The sequence below is a fragment of the Mustela nivalis genome, assembly GCF_964662115.1.
Source record: "Mustela nivalis genome assembly, chromosome: 10".
Classification (NCBI taxonomy): domain Eukaryota; kingdom Metazoa; phylum Chordata; class Mammalia; order Carnivora; family Mustelidae; genus Mustela; species Mustela nivalis.
Window position 1 is genome coordinate 28,906,764 of NC_139029.1, and position 25,037 is coordinate 28,931,800.

The window sequence follows — 25,037 nt, forward strand, 5'->3', positions numbered from 1 at the left end:
TAGGCAGTGTCCAGGGCTAACATCACAACTGCACCTTCACCCCACAGAGCACTGGGTACAAGCATAGGTCTCAGCCTTGTACTGTTGTTCTACCAACAACAAACCCAACTAGAGGAAGGGGCTAAGGAGGGAATCACAACCATTTATTTTATTGTTTGTACTGAAGTATCTGATGGTAGTTTCTTTTCCTTTGCTCCTCCAGCCAATCTGAGCTAGAAAGTATCCAGGAAGTTCTGGGAGATTACAGAGCCTGCCATGGAACGCTCATCAGATGGATTGAGGAAACCACTGCCCAGCAGGAAATGATGAAGCCAGGCCAGGCAGAGGATAGCAGAGTGCTGTCGGAACAGCTCAGCCAGCAGACGGTGGGTGTGACAGCATGGTGTAAGTTGGGGGGCAGGAGGGTTAATTCATTGTAAAAGAAGATGATGGACTACCTATTAAGCTTCCCCCAAATGGTAAGACATTCTGAGCCTCCTCTTCTGAAAAGAGTTCAACCAAAATGGTCTCAAGATGATACTGGTTTTGGGCGCCTGGGTGGCTCAGTGGGTTAAGCCGCTGCCTTCGGCTCAGGTCATGATCTCGGAGTCCTGGGATCAAGTCCCGCATCGGGCTCTCTGCTCGGCGGGAGCCTGCTTCTCTCTCTCTCTCTGCCTGCCTCTCCATCTACTTGTGATTTCTCTCTGTCAAATAAATAAATAAAAATCTTAAAAAAAAAAAAAAAGATGATACTGGTTTTGCATTTAGGCCAGACACACTCATTAGGTGCCCTCCGGTCATGAGTTGTAGTGACTATATTGAAACCATAGATTGGACAGATTAAAATTATCTCGCTTCATTTCGTTTCTTGATAACTGCATTTGATCTTACGAGGATGAGAACACAGGGCACTGACAACCCAGAAAGATGTGAACAGACAAAAATTATTTGAAGTGGTTTTTCCTTGTTAGCATTTTGATGATTGTTTTTGTTTTTGTTTTTGTTTGTTGTTGTTATTGTTGTTTTGGGGGTTGTTGGTGGCTTGTTTTGTGTAGCATTGCAGTTTAGAGTATGAAGTCTGGTGTTAGATTTCTTGGATTCCAGTTCTGGATCACTCACTCACTATGATACCTTGACCAAATTACTTAGCCTGTCAGTATTCTACTTCCTCATTAACAAAATGGATATAGTTCATTACTTGTTCAACCTGTCTCACTCATAAGGTTATTATTGTTAGGGTTAAATGAAATGATACATATAAAATATGCAGAACAGTGGTTTCCGAAGTGTGGACTCCTGACCAGTAATATCTGCATCACCTGGGAGTTTGTTAGAAACACAAGTTCTCAGCCCTACTACAACCTACCAAATCAGAAACTCCAGGGGTATGGAGCCCAGCAATCCATATTTTATTTAGCCTCACAGGTGATTCTGATGTAGCTAAGATTTGAAAACTGCCTTAGAATATAATAAATGCTCAGCTATTTTGACGACAGTAGGGACAGTGATAACGTTGTTGTGATACTTTTGTTTCTAGGATCTGTTTGCAGAAATCGAGAAGAATCAGTCAAAGCTGGACCAGTGTCAGAAATTTTCCCAGCAATACTCCACTATTGTAAAGGTAACTCTAGCATATCCCCAAAGGTACATAAATGATCTCCAGCATGGGAAGATCTTCCTTGTCACTGTAGGTTTTGTTTCTGGAGAAATAAGTGCTGCTGCTAGCAGCTGGCCCCATCCTCCAGTTAATGCAGATGTGTAGTGTTCCTGACCCTACATTTGGGAATGCTCAGAGGGTACCAGATACATCTCTGATTCAAGGAGTCACTCTTTGAATGATCCACGGGTTTTTTAAACTTGCCATGTCAGAAACAGAGTGTTTTGAATTTCCTCTCAAATATACTTTGCATTGTCTTGCCTATTCCAGGAAGTAGTGTCCCATTTTCCTACGTGTGAAGCAAAAAACCTGGGAGTCATCTTTAATTCTTTGCTTTGCCATAAACTCTGTGTTGGGTCTGTGAACCATTTGGCTTCATCTTCCAATATGTCCTTAATCTGTCTTTTGTTACACACCCACCTGCCCCCATTTCCCTGCTTTCCACCTAAGTAAGGAATCTTCCTTAGACTGTTCTAATACCTCTGAGCTGATCTCTTGCTGTTACCCTTGTCCCACAGGCTATTTTCCCACATAGTAGCCAGACTTACCGTTTTAGAACATATTGCCTGTCACTGAACCTCAGACATCATTTTATACACTACCAGAAAAGAGGAAACTGCCAATTATGCAAATACCATTGATTGTAAGACATATTCTAGTTTTAGAGATGCTAAAATGTGGGGGAAATGTGCACCTCATAATAGCTGAAATAAAGTAAATTGGATCATGTCATTCTTTTGCTCAAAACTGTCCAGTGACTTCATATCCTATGCATAACAGAATTCTAAAGCTGTATATGGCCTGTGAGGCCCTGCATGATCTGGTCCCCCCTCCCGATTACTCTGATAATATCTTTAAATAAAAATGACCTGAATTTATTACATATTATGTTCCTTCCCACTAGAATGTAAATTCCAAGGAAACAAGTTTTTTTCTAACTTGTTCTTCACTATATGTACAGCATTCAGAGCAATACAGGTACATAGTAGATGCTCAACAATACTTTCTGAATGAGTGAATTTCTTTAGTTAATAACTGCTGAATAGGGAGCCCAGTGTCGGGCTTGATCCCAGGACCCTGGGATCATGACCTGAGCCAAAGGCAGGAGGAGCTTAACTGATTGAGCCACCCAGGCATCCTAGAGAGAGGTAGTCTTAAGTAGACTCCATGCTGAACACCAAGTCCATCGCAGGGCTCAGTCTCATGACCCCGAGATCACTACCTGAGCTGAAACCAAGAGTCAGACGCTTAACCAACTGAGCCACCCAGGTGCCCCACTATTACTGTTTTTTAATAGGCTACTTAAGGAACTCATTGTATGTTTTCCTTCTGCCTAGAGTTTTCTAAGTAGAAAACAGAAATCATGACATTGTAGGCAAAGGGAACTGCATAATCAAAGGCACAGAAGAATAGAAATATAACGATTATATGAGGAAATAGCAAATATGCCGGCATAGCTTGAAGGTGTATGGTACATAAGAAGCAGAGACTATGAAAAAGAAGAAGGGGAGGTTGAGGCCAGTCTGTGAAAGGCTATGTCTAATTCTTTTTGCTTTACCTTCTCTTCTTGTTCCTCATTGTGGGATGTTAGAACCAGGAGCATCAGGATCATCTGGGAGCTTGTCAGAAATGCAGAATCTTCCACCTGCCAAATCACAATTTCAGTTTCAGCAAGATCCCCAAATGATTTGTGTGCATGTTGGTATTTGAGAAGCTCTGCTCTAGATCTTTGTAAGCTTTCAAACAGAGGAATGAAATGGTCATCTTTGTGTCTTAGAGAAGTTATTGTGGTGGCAGGATAGAAAATAAATTAGGAAGAGAGCAAAGTAGGAGAGTGGTAAGAGGCTCTTGTGCCCTTCCACATGAGATGTGAAGAGGGCCTGGTCTGGGGCTGCAGTCTCAGGATTGTAGAGAGAGTGTCAGCATAGCACGGGGACAGGAGAAGAGCGATGGTTTAGGATGACTCTGTTGCTCACCCACTGAGTAATCAGTGAAACTCACCTCCTGTCTCTGGGCTTCGTTTTCCCCGTGGATGAGATGAAAAGGATGGTCAGCAAACAACAAACTGCAAACTCAAGACTCTGCAAACTGTGACCCACAGGCTGAACGGAGTCCACATACCTATTTTTCCATGGCCCATGAGAAATGGCTTTAAAAAAAAGTCGAAAGACGAATACTTCATAACATGTGAAAATTCTATGAACTTTCAACTTTCAGTGTCCATACATGATGTTGTATCATAACACAGTCACACCCTTTCATTTGCTGATTATCTACAGCTTCTTTTACCCACAATGGCAGCTGTGACAAATCGTACAGCCTAATAGTTTCCATGTGGCCCTTTAAGGAGAAAGTTTGCTAACCACTAGTTTAAATGATCACCAAAATCCCTTCCAGCAATGAAATACTGTGATTCTGTTGTATGAGTTATGTGACCTGTAAAGCCTTATGTAAATATAGTGAAATATCTTCCTTCCCCAGGACTATGAATTGCAACTGATGACATACAAGGCCTTTGTGGAATCACAGCAGAAATCCTCGGGCAAGCGGCGTCGGATGCTTTCCTCCTCAGATGCCATCACACAAGAGGTGAAAGGCTGGGGAAAAGACACACCGCTCTCTTCCCTTAAGGAAAGATTTGTTAGTTGGGGCCCTGACAGTTCTATTTAGAGCTCATCTTTCTATGGAGCATATGATTTCATGAAAACCTTCTTTTATTTTCAACTATTGAAATACACTTTTCTGGCAGATAATTTATCTAAATTGTTGTTGTTGTTTATTTTTTTGAACCATAGTTCATGGACTTAAGGACTCGCTACACAGCACTGGTGACCTTAACCACCCAGCATGTAAAATATATCAGTGATGCCCTCCGGCGACTAGAAGAGGAGGAGGTGAGGACAGCTGGGTCCTAAATCATTTGAAAATAGAATTAAAAATCCTGTGTCTCATCTGTCAAAAAACAAAGTGCGCACACAGCCAATTCTCCTTATTCATGTCACTCGTGTTCTGGGACACTGCTATGCACACTGCGTTAGGGAACGTGGACTCTTGCATTTGAGGGAAATACAAGATTAGGCTCCTGGAGGCATCTGATCACACATTTCTGTCAAATAATACATAATCTTGTTATATTTAATAGATTCTGTTGATTCAGGCCAAGCGCACTCTAACTCACACCTGAATGAAGTTTATTTAACATACGTTCTCTCTGTAAGGCACATCCCAGCCTTCTTGTGCTTAGGAACACAAGAAAACAGTTCAGCCTTATGCTTGGGTACATTTTAAGCTGTGAAATCACCAACAAAAATTGTGAAAAATATGCCACTGAATAGACTGTGAAAAGGACACTTGTTAAGAACTCTATAAGAGCTGAAACAAGAAGGTAGAGTGTCCCCTTGTTCTGCCTTAGCTGGGAACACTGGGCATATGACTGCGAAATGAATGACTGCGAAAACGTATTGATTTGGGGTTTACAAATAAGTTCTAATGAGTAGACAAATTCACAAATCTGGTATCTGTGAATAATGGGGATTAATTCTATTATGTCCAATACTCCCACCTTCAAGTATCTTCACTGTAGAGATATTATAAGCATGAAGAAAGAAAATGTGAGCAAAGATCCCTAATAAAACACAATTTTTTAAAGGGAAATATTAGAAACATACAAATTCCATACAATGGAATGTTATGAAACTGTTAAAAACAATGAAATAGGTTTATTATATATTACATTCTTATAATAAAGTAAGCTAGAGAAAAAAAGACGTTAAGAATATCATGAGGAAGGGGCGCCTGGGTGGCTCAGTGGGTTAAGCCGCTGCCTTCGGCTCAGGTCGTGATCTCGGGGTCCTGGGATCGAGTCCCGCATCGGGCCCTCTCTGCTCAGCAGGGAGCCTGCTTCCTCCTCTCTCTCTCTCTGCTTCTCTGCCCACTTGTGATTTCTCTCTGTCAAATAAATAAATAAAATCTTTAAAAAAAAAATATCATGAGGAAGAGAAAATGCATATACAGTACTGTACTGTATTTATTGAAAAAAAAGAAAAACCTCCTGTGTGGGTGGAGCTGAGCAGTTCAAACCCATACTGTTCAAAGATCAGCTATATACCATATTTCTGGGGAAATAAGAATAAAGAGAGATACATTATACATTTCAGATTATTTGAAATTTGTTGTAATGAGTATTTAATCTTTTTGTAATTCTTTTTTTTTTTTTTTTTTAAGATTTTATTTATTTAGGTGAGAGAGAGAGAGCATGGGAGGGGAGAAGGTCAGCGGGAGAAGCAGACTTCCTGCTGAGCAGAGAGCCTAATGTGGGACTCAATCTTGGGACTCCAGGGTCATGACCTGAGCTGAAGGCAGTTGCTTAACCAACTGAGCCACCCAGGCGCCCCTTTTTGTAATTCTAAAAAAACTTCTGTCTTTGAAAAATAAGTTTCTGCAAGTTCACCCACTTTTATAAAAGAAATGCTATTGGAAACATTAATTTATACCAATTTTTTTCTATATGAATTAGCAAAAAATTTATTTGTGTTAACAACTGCCTCACTTAATCTCTGTAGATGTCAGCTTCTTTACCTAGACATCTAAGAATCATGAAAATAAAATGCTCTATGAAGGGGCGCCTGGGTGGCTCAGTGGGTTACGCCGCTGCCTTCAGCTAGAGTCATGATCTCAGGGTCCTGGGATTGAGCCCCACATCGGGCTCTTTGCTCAGCAGGGAGCCTGCTTCTCTCTCTGCCTGCCTCTCTGCCTACTTGTCATCTTTCTTTGTCAAATAAATAAATAAAATCTTTTTAAAAAGTGCTATATGTAAAGGGTTCCTAAAAATCAATCAATAAAAAATAAATAGTAAATAATTATTGGACGTCCTTCATTTATTAAAAAATGCTTTCTTTTTAAATAAAGGTGCAAACCTAGATATGATGAATTTAGCTGCTAGTTTCATACAGTTTGACACTTGTGAACAGTGCTCTAAGTTAGGTAAATTATATTTATTTTAGGGTTACTTTAGCTTCCTGTTGATTTAGATAACTTCCAGGTCTCTATTTCAGGAAATCAGAAGTCAGGCCAGTTTAATAAGACATTGACTAAGATACTGATTTTTTAATTCTCATTCTAGAAAGTTGTAGAAGAGGAAAAGCAGGAACATGTGGAGAAAGTTAAAGAACTTTTGGGCTGGGTGTCTACCCTAGCAAGGAACACCCAAAGCAAAGCTACCTCATCCCAGACCAAAGAATCAACAGACATTGAGAAAGCTATTTTAGATCAGCAGGTGAGTAGAAGGTCCGTCTATCTCTTGTTGGGTAGAACAATATGTAATAACGCATTAGGTGGGAATAAAACAGATCACATGTGGGCCACTCTAGGAATGATTATCTCAACAAATGTTAACTCCCAGGACTTAAGAAACTTAAGAAGTCATCTGTTCCTACTTCTACCTTCTTAATCAACTTTCTGTAGTTCATTGGTAATAGTAATCTGACCTAAGCTAGGTTTTTCCCTAGGATTTTTAAAATGTTATTTCAAATAATTTGGGTTCTTTAATTTCTTGGGTTCTGAAGTTGTAATCTTTATTTCTATCACGTAGGTTCTGGCAGAGGAGCTGACAACCAGGAGGGATCAAGTCTCTGAGGCCATTAAAACTTCGCAGATCTTCTTGGCCAAGCATGGTCATAAGTGAGTATTAAAAGAGTTTATGGTGCATTTAGGGGACTGAATCTATCTGAGTAAAACTTAGGGTCATGGTGAGATTTTTGGCTGTAGAGTTCAAGGCTGCAAGAGCCAGATTATGAAGAGCCTTGTAGTTCATGCCAAAATGTTTGCATTTTACCTTGGTGGCCATGGGGAGGGTCTTATTCATGACTGGATGAAGGTTTCTAGAACAGTTTTACAGAGAACAAATTGACCTGGGGCCAGAATGGAGGCTTGAGAGACCAGTAAAGGGGCTATTGTAATGATACAGGTGAGAAATGATGAGGATGGAGAAGGGCAAAGGTTCAAAAGATACTAAGGATGATGAACTTAGAGTGTTTGGTGACGTGAAAATTGTCAGCTATAACTTCCAGGTTTCTGGCTTAGGCCCCTGAGTCTATGGTAATGTCACTAACCAGGATAGGGAATCCAAAAGCAGGTGCACATTGAAGGAGAAGGCAGCTTTGGTTTTAGACATTATGAATGTGAAGAACCCAGAAGATGCCAGAGTGCAAATACTTAGAATGTATTAGGAAGTACCCAATACATTAATTTACACCTTATATAGTTCTACTAAAGTTGTCCAAGTATGCAAATTTAATATTAATGAGAAAGTCTAAAGTCATCAGCATAGTAGAAACCTTGAGTGGATTAGCTTCTAAGGGTTCAAGGGCTTCTCTGTGCTCCTCAGCCTGCAAAGAGAGCCTTATACAAGTAGAGGGGAAAACTATGAGCGATACCTTAGAACCCAACAGAGAACAGAATTCTAAAAAGAAGGTGGTCAGAAGTCAAAAAAGATTGAGACTGAGAGATTTTTATTGAATTTGGCAAGTTGGGAGTTTTTGGTGACTGGTGAAAAGTTAGGGCATGATGTCAGATGGAGTATGATTGGGAGTAGGGAGCACATGAGGTGAGGAAGGTAGTGATAGCACAATTAGACTACTCCTTCAAGAAGCCTGGCCATAGGAAAGGACAGAAATAATAGGGTAAATAATTAAATAGAGTCTGTGTTCAAGAAAGGCTTATTTGGGGATGCCTGGTTGGCTCAGTCAGTTAATCGTCGGACTCTTGATCTCAGCCTGGGTCTTGATCTCAGGGGTGTGAGTTCAAGCCCTTTACTGGGCTCTGCGCCTGGGCACCGAGCCCTCTTAAAAAAACAACAACAACAAAAGAAGACTTGTTTTCTTAAAAGTTGAGAGGGACTTAGCTGTGTTTATAGACTGAATCTCAAGTACCAAAAGGGAGAAAGAGATTGAAGTAATGGGAGACAAGTCCCAGAAGATGCAGGAAAGGATAAAATTCATCAATGAATGGAAAGTACAACGCTAGACTGGAGTCAAGACAAATTTTCCTCTGAAGTTTGAGGAAAGGAAGGTTAGGAAAAGTGTGGGTGGAGGTAAATATGTCAGGAGTGAAGTCAGAAGGTGAAAGAATTCATTCCCAGTGGTCTGCATTTCCTCTTTGAAATAGGCAGAGTGGTTGTTTGCTGTTGAGTTAGGGCAAGAGAATTAGGATTGATTGGGGCTTCCAAGAGGGTTATCAGGAAGCTCTGAGGTCCAGTAGAACCTGGCAACCAGTAGGATCTCTTCCATAGGGACACTCCCCTCCCTACCCCCCAGGTGTGTGTGTGCGTGCACGCACATACACACACATACATACATGATATACTTCACCTGCAGGCGGGAGCAGAGAAGTCCAGTGGTTTGATTGATCTGGGGCAGGAGTTTCATCAGATTAGCAAAGACAGAGTTCAAGGATAATAGCAGGAACCTGATTGAGATGTTGGATTGTGGGGTCTGAAGTCCAGAGAGAAGATACTGAAGACCCTGAGGAGGACTGACAGATTAAGGAAAAATGGGGAATTAAGGAAGGCTTCAGAAATCTCAGTAAGTTGATAGGTAGTTATAATATGAATCATAGGATTCATTCTCAAGAACAATATAGAATGAGGTAAGGAAGTTGTGAAAGTCATACTGTATGGTGACTAACTTAAAAAACTCACTAGATTCAAGATCATGGTTAACTCCAGGGAGAAAGATAAAAGAATGGGGTTGGTGACAGATGTACTTTGGACTTTGAATATATCTGTAATGTCTTATTTCTGTGGAAAGGATCCAAAGTTGGGGCACTTGGGTGGCTTTGTTGGTTGAGGGTCCAACTCTTGGTTTCATTTCAGCTAATGATCTCAGAGCCATGAGACTAAGCCCTACATCTGACTCCATACTTAGCAAGGGGTCTGCCTGAGATTCTCTCTGTTTCTCCCCCTGCCCCCCACCTCGTTCTTTTTCTCTCTCAAATAAATAAATCTTTAAAAAGAGAGAAAAGCATATAGGAGACCTGAGGTGGCTCAGTTGGTTAAGCGTCTGCCTTGGGCTCAGATCATGATCCCAGGATTCTGGGATTGAGCCCCATGTTGGGCTCCTTGCTCAGCAGGGAGTCTGCTTCTCTCTTTCCCTCTGCCACCCTCCCACCCCCACTCTCTCTCATTCTTTTTAAAATCTTATAAAAAAGAAAAGAAAAGGATCTGAAGTACAATCTGGTACAATATCAAAATTTGGTAAAGTTGGGCAGTGGGTAAATGATAGTTTATTTACTTTCTCTTGTCTAAAATGTTTTATTTTGAAAAGAGAAGTGGTATAGAGTAAAGAAACACAACTGGAAAGGTAGGGTTATAATCAGAAGTTACTATCAAACAGTAGATTCTTGAAGTTTTAAAGTTCAGAGGTAGAATAATTTTAAATGATGGCAGGTTCCAGTTTGCCATGTGTGGGTGCAGTTCAAGTGGAGTAGAGGCCATTTGGATTGGAGGCTGTTTGTACTGAGAAGGTTTCAGATTACAGCATAGGCTTTTAGACACTTGGTGACAAGAGCATTGACATCACCAAGAATCATGACTTGATTTGAAATAGTCAGGAATATGAGCTAGATGCCCACGTGCTCGATGAATATGGAAGAGTGACCAGATGATCTGTAGTTAACAGAGACAAAGAAGAAAGACATCCAGATGGAGAAGACATGACTTTGAAGTAATAAGGGAAAGTTTGGAGAAAGGTTTTTCTCTAAAAGAGCTTCAATACTTCCACTTCCAGGCTCTCAGAAAAAGAGAAGGAACAAATATCTGAGCAGTTGAATGCTCTGAATAAGGCTTACCATGACCTTTGTGATGGTTCAGCAAACCAGCTTCAACAGCTTCAGAGCCAGTTGGCCCAGCAGACAGAACAAAAGGTACTTTGAGTTTCTTTCTCCAAATGGGAATGGTACCTTTCGAATGGTATGAAAACAGCTTTGCTATTTGAGAATCATGTTCACTAGCTTTCCATGACCAATGTGACTTAATTTTTAACTTCACCATAGCAGCCATTTGTCTTGTGTTTCTTTACTGGGGTTCCATGATGTATTGGTCAGTCAAGAATACTAGAAGGCACTCATGGCCAACCCTGTAGACCCTGGTTCACTATTTCTATTGTCTTCCATTTTGTAGCAGACCACAGTTGAGGAGAACATAAATCCTATATTATTTCTGATCACAGGGCAGCAAGATTACTCCTTCATGGCATTGTCACTTAAAAGTTGATAGCCAGGAGTTCCGACTATTGGGAAGAAAAAGCCATGTCCTCTTCCCCCATTCTTTTTTTCATATCTAAATGAGAAATGTTCACTTCCAAGCAAGCTGGTGGATTAGCTGTACTGACTGAGACGCTGGTTCCCCTTACCCATGGTCATCCCATCATGTGACATCTTTACCAGTTCCCACTCATGTTCACTTCCTGGGCCATTTCAAAATTGTCAAGTTCCTCCTGGTTGTCCTGAGTTCTTCCTGGATACCTGTGTGTATATGTAAACTTACCATATTATATACATGTGTCTTTGGGATATATATGTGTGTTTGCCTGCTTATTTCCTATGTTGTGAAGCAATGGCCAACATATGTGGGGCAGGTCAAAATTTAAAGTCATGTGATTATCAAATTTGGTCTAGATGACGCTCAAAATGATATTCAAACAAAACATGCTTTGACTCTGGTCCTTGGATATGAAATTGGTGCATCAGGAGCTAGAGTTGTAAAGACCACAAGACAGAACCAGCTATGATTTATTTGGGAGCAAATTTCAGAAAGAATGTGCTGGTTTAGCGTTCTCTGTGTAAGGTAGCCCACTTCCAATGGCTTATTGCTTCACCATATAAGGGAGTATGTGAAAAGTTTTAACAATTGCTTGCTGAGAACACCCAGTTCTCATTTTGAAAGGTTAAAAAAGGGGAGAACAGAAAGAAAGCCAAGCTGCCAAGCACCACTACATTGAGCATGATGTGTCCCCTGTTACTGTTCGTGTGTTTCATGTGAAGTATTGTTCTGATTAACTGACATCCTTGCTTACAAGTTTCACTAACCCTTTGGAGTTTAAGCACAAATGCACAAAAGGGAAAAGAGGACGACCTGTTTGGGGTTCTTTTTTGCAAAAAAAAACCAAACAAACAAAAAACAGTCGCATGCTGGACGCTAACCCCAAGCTTACACTGTGTGTGCGATGCGGCTGAGCTGCTCCGTAAGGCTCTCTCTCTATCTGCCCAAGGCGTGCTGCAACTCTGGTAAGTAGAAGCCTTTTACATTTCCCTTCCTCCTCTCCCTCTGTCTTGCTCTGCTTGTTTAGGTCAGAATGCCCATGTTTGGTAGGACTGAACTTGATTTCTCTGGATTATTTCCCAGCTCAGTGCTTCCTGCCTGTCCTTCAATTAAGAGAATACTGGAAGGAACAGCATGTAGTCTTTTCTCTTTGTCTAGCAATTGGCCAGACTTTAGGTCTTTCTTCAATGTCAGCATCTTTGAGACTCGAGGAACCTCAGAGAAGAAATTAGAAGTTCTCAAAAGAATCTTTTCCTCTGTCATCTTGTCAGCTTCTGAGCTGTCTTGACATGGATTTTATATAAAGAGTTATTCATACATCTCAAAGAGTTATGCTGGTGTGATTTTCCCTTCAATCTCTGTAGAACAGACACCTGGTAGATTCGTGTGAACAAACATTTGCTATATATAATTTGAACTGCTTTCTGGGTCAGAACAAAGAAGGGGGATGAGGAACAACACATTATATTTTAAGTAGTGTGATGAATTGTTATTTCATTATTTGAACAAATACAGTGGGTTAGGGATGTCAACCAATGTGTTCCCTCATTTGCCTTCCATTCTTTGTCTCTTAGAGCATGCAGCTAATTGAATTTGAAATCCTCAGTGTATGTCTTTAAAATCTAGGAGCAAGTAGCTTAAGGATTTTAAGGATTTCCTTACTATTTACCAACTTATTCATTAATTCAGCAAATGTTTATTGAACTGCTGAAACTGGTCCTAGACACTGAATGGGTAAAGTACCTGCTCTTACAGAGCTTACTTTCACCGAGACAGAAGGAAATGCATTATTTAGGAGGTAGGGAAGTGATTGGCAGTTGCTACAACATCCTCTATGAATAAGTTCAGGAGTTAAGTTCAAGAGTTAAATAAGGATCAGAAAGTCATACTGACCTAAGAGGGACAGACGAAATCATCTATAGAAAATAATGAATGTGAACAAGAGGTAGGAAGTTGAGAGTAATGAAAGATTTTTAAATGGCAAAACACTTGAATGATTTAATTTCTGAATACCATAATTCTGTGATAAAAGGCTTCAAAACAGAAATTCTTCCAGGAGTTTTTAGGGTTTAATGCAAGGGTAACTTTGGCAATGTATAAGATTTGCCTTATTTCCTGGACTTAGAACATAACTCCTGTGTATAATGTAACTCTGCCGACCTGTCATTCATGTGTTTCTGGATCTGATGGCGGGGAGCAATGTGATAGCACAAGACTTAGAGTCAGACCTTGATTTTATTCTGGAACTCACTTGTTTTGTGACCTTGGTGAGTTACCTAATAACTTCACTGTGCCTCATTTTCTCATCTGTAAATTAAAGACTAAAATAATTCCTTTCATAGGATTGTTTTGAGGATAAAGTATCAGTGCTCAGCACATATATTAAGTGCCCCACAAGTCGTAACTATAAGTATGGTGCTTATATTAGCCATATAGCCTGGACCAGAAGAAAAGTTGCTAGTAGTTCCAGAGGTAATGATCCCAGTCTGTTCCTTCCTTTACTTGCTTCTTCCAGTTCCCAGAACTAGTTTAACTCAGGGCTACAGACTTGGAAGGCACTAACAGTGGCCACTGACAATGACTGCCCCACTTGCAAAACAGCTGCTTGAGTACTACATGCTGGGCTGTTTACAGAGATGCACACCTATTGTGTGGCTACTGGCCTTGCTTGAATATTTCTTCTAATCCTGTGAACTGGTCCTCCTCAACTCATTATCACCAAAATACTATTTCAAGAATCTTCTGCATGGGTTGCAACATTGAGAAGTTTGCTATGTAGAGTTGACTTCTCACTTCTGGGGAACTGGTATATTTCTAAAAGAATCTTTGTGGTGATTTAGTCTTAGAAATAGTTGACCTTTCACTTCCATTGCTTGCTATTTTGTAGAGCTTGTCACTCAGATATGCTTAATGCTACATCCATCAAGTAATCTGAACTTCTGGCCATGGTCAACGTTCTGCAGTTTAGACAAATTCCGTCTTAGTATTAATGCTGCCGGGCTTTAGAGTGTTTCTTACACATTGGGGCTCATCCCAGTCTGGGTTTTTCTTGCGGTCAGAATTTGATATACTATAGTTCTGTGAACGAATCCTTTCAATAGCTGGGCTTCTCTGATTCCGTTTTCTTTCTCTCTCTCTCATTTTTTTTTTTTTTTTTTTTTTTTTTAGGGTTGCAGAGCAGTTGCTGGGGTGATTGACCTAGGCACAGTGGAGATATTTCCCATCTTCCGAGCCATGCAAAAGGGCCTCATTGACCAAGACACAGGCCTTGTGCTCCTGGAATCCCAGGTTATCATGTCTGGCCTCATTGCCCCTGAGACCAGCGAAAAGCTCTCTTTGGAGGGAGGTCTAGCCAGGAACCTCATTAATCCCCAGATGTACCAGCAGTTCCAAGAACTACAGGACGCTCTGTCCTTAATAAGTGGGCTTCCTGAGAGCAAAGGCCTTCTTTCTGTAGTGGAAGCAATTGACAAGAAAATAATCAGTGAGAAAGTTGGACTGAAAGTCTTAGAAGCTCACCTGGCAACTGGAGGTTTCAGTCTCCCCCGTAATGAGGGCTGCATTAACCTAGAGGAGGCTTTTCACCAAGGCCTCATTTCTCCAAGGCTTCACTCAGTGTTAGAGTCTTACCTGAAATCATCCAAGAATTTGATAGACCCCAACACAGCTGAAAAAATCAGTTTGCTGGATCTGATGCAGAGATGTATTGTCCACCAAGACTCAGGGTTGAAACTGCTGCCTGTCAAGCAGTTGGCAGGGGGAATGGTGAGCTTGAAGTCAGGCCGGAAGGTTAGCATTTTCCGTGCAGTTCAGGAAGGCCTAATAGACAGACAGGTCACTGTCCGACTGCTAGAAGCTCAGCTTTTTGCTGGTGGCATAGTGGATCCAAGAACAGGACACAGACTTACTGTGGAAGAGGCTGTAAGACATAATCTGATTGACCAAGATATGGCCTGTGCTCTTCTCATAAGGCAGCTTCAGACAGGAGGCATCATAGACACCATCACTGGACATAGGCTGACAATAGATGAAGCAGTGAACAATGATCTAGTAGCTGCTAAGATTGCCCTTGTGATTCTGGAATCCCTTTGGTCATTCATGGGGTTGCTGTGGCCTGAATCTGGAGAGATCCTCCCAATCACAGATGCCTTGGAACAAGGTATTGTGTCTACTGAATTAGCTCATAAAATCCTTAGTGGCCGACAGCATATTAAAGCTCTGTTTCTACCAGCAAGCACAGAAGTTTGGTCCTGGAAAAGAGCAGTAGAAGATGGTATGTTGGACAAAGATCTTGTCAGTAACTTAAAATCAATTTGTATACCTGATGTGATGCCCCACATGCAGTTAGCAGAGTCTTCAGAACGAAGCAAATGGAACATTCATCCTGGAGCAGTAGGTCTACCACAGAGCCAGAGTCAAACTGAGGGCATAGTAAGCCCAAGTGAGAAGCTGTTGTTTCAGCTGATGACTCACAGCTATATCAATGTGCAGGATGGACAGAGGCTGCTCCTTTTAGACAACAAGCTGATGGAGACACTGACAGCAAGAGGTGAATATCAAGCAAATCCTCCAGAAGTGTTTGAAGTTGGGCATCAGAGACTAGAAACTCCTAAGGAATTACAAGAATTGGCAAATGTCAAAACCACAGAAACTTTCTGTGATGGGCTGAATGTGAGGCCATGTGAATTCCAGGTTCCTTTCCAGAATGAAGAATATCCTAATCAGGGTGATTGCACTGAAGCAAAAGGCAAAATGACCACTGTAGAAATTGAAGCTTCCACTATGGAGAACCCTAAGAGGGACCTGTTTGTGGGGGAACAAAAAGCGAGAGATCCAAATGTTGATACTTTGATGGTTCTAGATAAAGGCAAATCAGAGTTAAAAGGCCAGTTGTTAGGCACCAAAAAGGAAGAATTAATAGGAATGGCTACCAGAGAGAATGTTAGCAGGGGATTTCTCCTTACGGCACCCACTGAGGAAGCTGAAGATGTGACCTTGGTGGTGAGCAAAGATCCTTTTCCTCTTGAAACACTGAAGGAAGAAGGGCAGACTCCTAGAAAGACTTCCTTTCTGTGTCAGACAGAACAAGCAGACACACTTGAAATTGAAATTCCAGGTGAAACTGGAAGGCCCATCATAAAACCCCAAAGCAGAAAGTCACAATTTCAAGTAAAGAAAACTCTAGATTTAGAATCAGAACTGAAGTCTGAAAATGACATGGCTATTCTAGACAAAAAGAAAAGCTTAAATAAAACATTTTTGGATAGAGATGACCATAAACAAAATCCAGAAGGACACGACATTGTAGGCGGTAGTGTGGTGACATTAGACAAGACAGATGTGGAAGACAGTGGTCATGAAACCTCCCTGTCATGCAGTCATCCTTCAGAATTGCTTCAGGAAGCTACCTTAAATAAGTTATCTGCACAATTACTAGATGGTGGTATCATTCACAACCAAACAGGTCAGAAGCTCTTACTAAATGAAGCAATAGCCCGAGGTATTGTGCCCAGTCACACTGCTGTGAAACTTATGGGAAAACTGAACATGTTTCGGGGCTTCTTTGACTCTCAGACCTGCGAGTCTTTGACCACTGCAGAAGTCATTGATGAAGGTCTGATGGATGAGAAATTACTACATAATGTCCTCATGGCAGACAAAGCTATTAGCGGCGTTTTAGACCCCCGTACCCACACACTCTGCTCCGTGAAGGAAGCAGTTGCAGCTGGACTTCTTGACACACAAACAGCCTCCAGAATTTTAGAGGGCCAGGTGGTGACTGGTGGAATTGTTGACCTAAAACGAGGCAAAAAGGTTTCAGTAACTTTGGCCTCAAATCTTGGCTTGGTGGACAGTGCAGACCAGACAGAGCTTATAAATCTGGAGAAAGCTTCCAAAGGCAGAGATGCTGAGAAAACAGTTAGAGAGACATTTATTAGCTTACAAATGGAAACAACTGGAATTATGGACCCTGATAACAAAGCTCCTTTAACAATCATGCAGTCCATTGACCGAGGACTTCTGGAGAGAGAGGAGGCTATTAGGTTGTTGACTAAGCAGGTGGTAGATGGAGGTATAATTCACCATATATCTGGGATGAGAGTTTCTGTTGATAATGCCTTTGAGCATGGAATCATTGATGAAGATTTAGCCAAGCAGCTCAAAAAAGTTGAGAAGTTAAGCCTCTGTCGGTTTTTTCATCCTGAAACCAAGGAAACTATTTCCCTTCCTGAAGCCATAAAATTAGATCTTGTTACCCCAGACTTGAAAAGAGAAATCCAAGAAATTCAGACTTTGACTGGAAGCTTTGTGGATCTCATTTCTGGCCAGAGATTGACCTTGGCAGAAGCTGAAAAAGAAGGACTGTTAACTAATAAAGCAATATTGTCTTCAGGAATGATGCATGGGATTGTAGATCCTGAAAATTACAGAATTGTTCCTTATTCAGAATTAGTAAAGAAATGTAAGATTGATATTGAATCTGGACAGAGATATCTAGAAGTAATTCCCTTCTCAGACATTAAAGATGAAGCAAGTAACAGAGTGCTTACATTGTCCCAAGCAACTCAGCTTGGAAAAGTGGACTTTATATCTACACTGAAGGTTCTGGAAGCTCAGGCAAATACTGGGGGAATCATAGATACTGCCACAGGGAAAAGACTGACATTGGCTTCAGCTTTGGAACAAAAAATAGTAGATGAAAACATGGCAAGAATTATTGCATCTCATCAGGTATTAAATGGAGGAATTGTTGACATATTTAATGATCAAAGAGTGACTCTAAAGGAAGCTGTTGAGAAAGGATTTATCAGCCCTGAACTGGCAACTATGATCCAGATAGATACTTCAGAGTCCTGCAGTCACGGGGCTCAGGTTGAAAAGCAAGATGGGGTTGAAGTATGTGTAATAGAGAAGGAATTTCTAAGAAGGGAAATGTTAGTTGCTTGTAATCAGACTGCTGGAATGAGTTATAGTAAAGGAGCTGGTGAGAAATTACTTGAGATCAGAAGTCAGTCTGCACAAGGAAAGGTTAAAACAACAAGAGTTTCTTCCAGGGGACAGGCCAAAAAGAGCAGGGAAATTTCATTAAAGGAATTGGAATGCAAGGATCAAGATAAAAGGAGTACTTCTCCAGAAGCTGAAAAATCTGTCAGTATCATAATTCCTGGTGATGATAAAGATACATTGCTGTGCCAAGGTTCAGTAACAGTCTCTCACTTGGAAGTTCGTGATTTTAATCTCAAAGAGGCGGCTAGTGATGACATGGAAAAAAACACAAATGAAATGCAAGAAAACATAGGGGCCAAAATGGAAATTACTTCTTATATGAAGAAGTCTTTATCAGGTCAAGATCCTAAAGAAATAAGAGAAAGCCAAGGAAGAATTATTTCAGGAGGACGAGAATCAGATTATGAAACTTCAGGCAAATTGCTGAGTGAGCAGATTATGCAGAAACCAATGAATACCAAGGAGAAAAGTAAGAGGGAGAAGAGGGAAATGATTATAGAAGAAAGTGTCAAAACACACAAGCCAATTCTTTTTGAAGAAAAGCTGAATCAAGAAACCATCATTAGAACTGACCAGAGATCCAATGTAGAGAGTCCACCTGTGGAAATAAACAGAAATGAAAGAAGAGAAGAAGCTGGTAGAGAGCTGGGATTTTCTATTATTTGTAAAACTGAAAACTCTTCCCCAATGATACTCAAAGGAATTTCTGTAAATCAGGATGTTTTAACATTCTTCAAACCTAATCAGGTCACTGAAGAAGAAGGAAAAAATTTAAGCCCTTCCTTAAGACCAGAAGAAGATTTATCTCAAATTTCTGTTGTGGCCCAGAGTGAACCATTCTCTTCTACAACCCGAAGACCTGAAGGATTATACTACCAGGAATCAGTTGGAAAGGCCCAAGTTGCAAGCAAATCCCAAATTTCTGAATCAAACAAACCTTTCCAAGGAGACATCAGACTGGAGACCAACTCTTATCAAGACTCCTGGATTACTTTTAAGACCAAAGAAACCAAAGATCTGATTTGCTCTTCTAATGAATATAAAGAAAGATCATACCAGGAAGTACCTTTTGACTCAACAAGAACTCTTAAATTAGAAAAATCTACAGTTTCCACAGTAGACTCCAAAGAAGCCAGTTATCTGGAATTCTCACACAGCAAGGACTATCATCATCAGGACAGCAAAAGTGATAGTGAAATTTGTGGAATTCTCACATCTAAAATACTAACAACTCAGGAAATGACTGGAGAGAAATTTCTAGAAATGTCAAACCCTATAGATACAGGTGTAGAAGCAGCATCTTTTGAAGGCATGGTAACTCAGGGTGTTCCCACAGTCTTAGCATCCCTTCTTCCAGAGAAACTGTTCAAAGATGTGTCTCAAAAAGAGAGGGCAGAGCAACAGGATGCCACCATTAGTCCCACTATTCCAGAGACCAGTGAAGAAAAGCCAGTGCCACTCCCATACCCAACCGTGAAGATGGATGAGAAGACACCACAGGAAAAGCTCAAAGAAAGCCCTGGTGGTGAACAGACACCCTTCATGACTACAGCTGGGGGAAGGGGAAATGAAGGTGTAAACCCAGAGCCCTCCAGAACAGCTAAAGTAAGTTTTCCTGTGGTGTGTTTGTATATATATTTTGGATATAATTAGTTTAATGCTAAAGCTCTTGACTGGATACTGAGTTTACATATATACAATTTTGTGCATATATACAGTTTCAGGGGACTAGATGATTCTCTAAGGTATAACTTAGTGTACCATCATCTGTTTGTTACAGAGTTGTTAGAAAATTAGGCAGAATGTCTTTCTGAAATTTTGCAAGGGTTCAAGTTGAAATACCAGAGTGATGGTACCTATGGTCGAAATAGCTTTAGGAGGTTTTGCTAAAATGATATTCATGGATTGATAACTATGAGCCTCTCCTCCCTAAGGAAGTTAATAAAATCACTTTTTTGTCTATTGATTTGAGACAACATAGACACATAATGTGTTTTAGTTCATCCCACCCTATGTGTGGTAAAAATTTCTATTTGTCTATCAGTAAGACCCAGCCTGCTTTTAAAAGCAGACTTAAAGGTGAAAGTCTGATCTGAATGAGTTTTCTTTTGGCTCCACAGAATGTATTTAACCGGCAGCTCTGTCTGGAACATGATGAGAAGCTGGTATCCTATCTCTCTCTATTACGTGACATTGAAATGAGGACCAAACAGATTCAACCTCTGGACCTAAACCTGGCAGAGCTACAGGACCTGTTGTGTCAGGCCAAGGTGGGTTCCCAGAGACTTCCTGCAGGCCCACCAGCTTTGGAGGGAATAGAGAGTATTGAGGAAGAAAAACTTGTTCAGGATCACCTGGGTGGCTTAGTCAGTTAAGCAATCTGATTCTTGATCTCAGCTCAGATCTGGATCTCAGGGTCGGGAGTTCAAGCCGTGTATTGGGCTCAGCATGGATCTACTTTAAAAAAAAAATTACTGGGGCGCCTAGGTGACTCAGATGATTAAGCATCTACCTTCAGCTCAGGTCATGATCGAGCCCCATGTCGGGCTCCCAGCTCCCAGCTCATCGGGGGTCTGCTTCTCCCTCTTCCTCTGCCTCTTCCCCTCCTTGTCGTGTCATTGTCTCTCTCTCTCTCAAATGAATAAATAAAAATCTTTTTAAAAATTATTTTAAAAAAAGAAAGGAAAAGAAAATAGATTTAAAGAAATGGAGATCTCTAAAGAACATTAGGAAACACTGGTTTCACAGAAACCAAAGCAGAAGAGACTCAACAAGGAGTTGTAGCAGGAGTAAATACAGTAGGGAGACCAAGTGAGTACTAAAAGGGGTATTTAGTGCCCAGAGTCATTGATAACCTTAATAAGAATAGTTTCAGTGGAGTCATAGGACATAAACGAGGTTGCAGTTAGAACAAATGGGAGGTTGGAAGGGGGAGCTATTAATGTAAATCATTCTTTCCAGAAGGCTTGGTGGTGCAGGTGAGGAGAGAGGTAGGACACTAGCTGGAGGAGATGCATCATTGAAAGAAGAATGTTTTGAGTGGATTTGGGAGGAACCCAAATAGAAAACGAGGAGGAACCAATAGAAAAGGAGAACTTGAAGTTAGGGGAGAGAAGAAATGATATTGGATGATCTGAATTCCTGAGGACATAAAATGAGACAGCTTGAGAGGAAGGAAGAGGAGCCCTTTTTCTTCAACCCTTGTCACAAGATTGAAGTCACAATGAGGACAGGCTGTAGAGGTTAAGTTCTCTCAGTATCCAGAGGGTGGCCTTGGGAGGGCAGCTGAAGAGCAGGTGAGGATCATATCCAGAACCACCAACTTTCCCACAGCATATTTCTGGCTACATTGCTGAGGATCAGAATATTGTAGATGGCTGGGTTAGGGTGTTTTTCTATTTTTTCCTTCTGCCCTATTGGAATTTGGAGGGAAGAGTCATTCTTTTGGTTTTTTTGAGGTTTTATTTTTTTTATTTTTTTATTTTTTTATTTTTTAAGATTTTATTTATTTGAACAGAGAGTGCACATGCATGAGCAGGGAGAGGGACAGAAGGAGAGGGAGAAGCAGACTGCCTATTGAGTATGGAGCCCAATGCAAGATTGGAGCCCAATGCGGGGCTCGATCCCAAGACCCTGAGATCACGACCTGAGCTGAAGTCAGATACTTAACTGACTGAGCTTCCTAAGAGCCCAGGAAGAGTTGTTCTTCTACTTGACTTATTTTGTATCACATTATATAAAGCATACTGACACTCTCAAAGAGGTAGCAAGTTGTATGGAAAGGTGCACTACACTGAAACAGAAAACCTGAATCTAAGTCCTGGCTCCATCGCTGAGGTGCGTGACTTTAGACAAAAATAAAATAAAGAATAACATTTTCTAAAGCTGAGGCATCGCTTCTGTAAATCCGGTATAATAATGATCCCAATTCTGCCTACCTCAAGAATGAGTGATCGTGAGAACCAAACAAACAAATGAACATACATAAAAACATTTCATAAGCTGTAAAGCAGTTGTTGGCATGAGGTGACAGAAAACTGTGTTCACAGTTTATTCCTAAATAGCAAGAGTTCTAGTCTTGATTTTGGAGGTAACTCCACTTTATCCCCCCAGGTATTAGACAGAGAGCTAAAGGATCTGTCCACCTTGGTGAATCAGGAATTAGAATGTGTGAATCAGATAATCATCAGCCAGCCTCAAGAAGTCCCCACTCAACTGTTGAAGGCTCTAGAGAAAGATGCTAAGAATCTTCAGAAGTCCCTCAGCTCTGTGAGTGACACCTGGAGTTCCAGACTACTCCACCTCCAGAGTGCTGTGGAAGTAAAAAAGGTTGCTTCTTGTTTTTATTTCCAAAGGCTCATGAAGTTTGGGGAGGTTTGAAGATTTTTGTCATCTAATTTGCCATTTGTTTCTTAGACTAGAGTGTTGAATCAGTATGAACAGTTAAAAGGCCGACTTCAAGATCTGAGAGCCTGGGTTGGCAGTATTACTCTTCTTCTGGACAGTGAGGGATGTAACGAAACCGACACTGACAGTCTGAAACACCATCTCCAGCAGTACAAGGTATGCGCCCCACCCATTCTCAAGTGGGTTTTCATCATCCTCTGAGTTACATCAATATTACATCAATTTTATTTTCCTGCGAGGCAAACCAGGATCTGTATTTCTCTTTCTCAGGAAAACTGATATTCCATTTTAGAAGTAAAGTCTGCTGTGTTTTTAGGTTATCATACCCTTAGAGCTTCAACGATTATGGTTATTTCTCCTTGCATCTGTTCTTAGAGAGTCTGGAATGGCCTATTTCAACTTCATCTTGTCTTTATAACTGAATATCTAGTATCTGTCCTTTGTTTCTAATTTTACATACACGAATTTCAGGAGACTTACTGATCCATGATTGAGAGCATGGCTTGGCAAACTTTTTCTGTAGAGGGCCAGATAGTAAATATTTTTGGCCTTGCAGGTCATACACAAATAGACCATTTCTGTAGCACCCATTCACCTTTACTGTTGAAACATCAGAGCATCTGTAGACAGTACATAAATGAATGTTCATGGATGTGTTATAGTAAAACTTTATTTACAAAAACAGGTGGCAGGCAGATTTGGTCTGGGGACTCTTGATTACCAACCATTGATCTAAAGGGATGCTTTTCTTCTCCTTAAGCTTTGTTTTTTTAAAATATTTTATTTATTTATTTGACAGAGAGAGATTACAAGTAGATGGAGAGGCAGGCAGAGAGAGAGAGAGAGAGAAGCAGGCTCCCTGCTGAGCAGAAAACCCAGTGCGGGACTCGATCCCAGGACCCTGAGATCATGACCTGAGCCGAAGGCAGCGGCTTAACCCACTGAGCCACCCAGGCGCCCCTCTCCTTAAGCTTTAAATTAATTGATTCTTTTTATAAGTCAGTGAGGGAAAAGTAAACACTGAAATACTCAAGACTTGAGATGTTTGTTTTTCCTCCCAATATTATTCTTTGTTTTGGTTATACTTAAGATAATATCAGATATCACACACTGGTTTATTTGCCCTCTGCTATAGATAGCACACTCCTTAAATTCTTTCTAAAGTCAGAGCAGAACTAAAGATGCCCTTGCCTTCTGTTTTATCCTCTGCCTTTTCCCCAGTCTTAAGAGAAGCAGACATAATTTGACCATGGTCAGGCTTCTTGGATGCAACCCATCTTCCCCCAACCCCCTTTTTCAAAAGATTTTATTTATTTATTTGTCAGCGCACAAGCAGAGGGAGCGGCAGGCAGAGCAAGGGGCGTGATGGGAGATTCGATCCCAGGATCCTGGGATCATGACCTGAGCCAAAGGCAGACACTTGACCCACTGAGCCACCTAGGCATCCCAACCCATCCCTTCTTGTCTTGCAAGAGTTGACCTGCCATTTTTATCCATGCCTTGTCCTCCAAATCTTTCGTTAGGCGAGTGAGTTGCAGACTTGATCTGCTCACTAGGAGAGTATTAAAAAAGCAAGAGTGAATAAAATTCCTGTGACATAGTATATGATATAAAAACACAAGAGCATCTGGGGCGCCTGGGTGGCTCAGTGGGTTAAGGCCTCTGCCTTCAGCTCAGGTCATGATCCCAGGATCCTGGGATCTAGCCCCCCATCAGGCTCTCTGCTCATCAGAGAGCCTGCTTTCCCCTCTCTCTCTCTCTGCTAGCCTCTCTGCCTGCTTGTGATCTCTGTCAAATAAATAAATAAAATCTTCAAAAAAAAAAAAAATACACACACACAGCATCTCATGCATGGTTTCCTCCCCAAGTTATAATTCAAATGAATGCCTTACTGGAAAGGCAGCCACAGTCTAAGGTCTTGTTTTCCTAATGACAGTTTCCCAAATCCATTCATCACAGATGAATAAAGACACTTAGCTTAATGATAAATATGTAAGAACCCCTTTCTGTCTGCTCTGCAGGATTGCTGACTACCGTTGGTTTCAAAGCGATAGAGATCTAATTGTTTTTATTGCACCCAGTGTTACATAGCTGGTAACCACTACATATTTGTGGAAAAAGTGCATGCTTTTAATCATCTAAAAACAGACAAATTCTAGTGGTAGATAGGTATATATATGTAACTATTATACAGGAAAGTCTATAATCTTTTATACCCTTAAAATGTATAAGCAACTTTATTTACTCTAAAAACCATGTAGTGGTGTACTACAAATAAATTGAGTACCTCCCTACTTCTAGCCTTCTAGCAACTCACTGCTGCACAAATACAAATAGATATTTGAACCTTAAAAAGTACGATTAGGGGGCACCTGAGTGGCTCAGTGGGTTAAGCCTCTGCCTTCGGCTCAGGTCATGATCTCAGGGTCCTGGAATCGAGCCCCACATCTGGCTCTCTGCTTCCCCTCTCTGTCTCTGCCTGCCTCTCTGCCTACTTGTGATCTCTGTCTGTCAAATAAATAAATAAAATCTTTAAAAAAAAAAAGTACAATTAAGCCAATCTATCTTAGACTAGAAATTCATGATAAATTTTCCAAACGTTAAAAAAAATTTTTTTACAGAGACCTGGATTAGCAGTAGTATAATTCTATTAACATAAAAAAATAAAAA

The 25,037-nt window shown here is 40.8% G+C and overlaps 1 protein-coding gene across 37 annotated transcripts in view; it reads left to right on the plus strand.

Annotated features, from left to right (window-relative positions):
• MACF1 (microtubule actin crosslinking factor 1) overlaps positions 1–25,037 on the plus strand; it is a 339,595-nt gene that overhangs the window by 198,270 nt on the left and 116,288 nt on the right. For 30 of the 37 annotated variants that reach the window (XM_082686968.1, XM_082686965.1, XM_082686964.1 and 27 more), the window contains 11 exons: positions 203–365; positions 1,517–1,600; positions 4,118–4,225; positions 4,432–4,530; positions 6,759–6,911; positions 7,227–7,315; positions 10,420–10,555; positions 14,121–19,565; positions 20,081–20,230; positions 22,074–22,289; positions 22,377–22,523. In XM_082686968.1, the coding sequence (XP_082543094.1) occupies positions 203–365; positions 1,517–1,600; positions 4,118–4,225; positions 4,432–4,530; positions 6,759–6,911; positions 7,227–7,315; positions 10,420–10,555; positions 14,121–19,565; positions 20,081–20,230; positions 22,074–22,289; positions 22,377–22,523 (6,790 nt within the window). The remainder of the gene's footprint in view (positions 1–202; positions 366–1,516; positions 1,601–4,117; positions 4,226–4,431; positions 4,531–6,758; positions 6,912–7,226; positions 7,316–10,419; positions 10,556–14,120; positions 19,566–20,080; positions 20,231–22,073; positions 22,290–22,376; positions 22,524–25,037) is intronic. The other 7 variants (XM_082686983.1, XM_082686989.1, XM_082686990.1 and 4 more) reach the window with 1 other exon arrangement.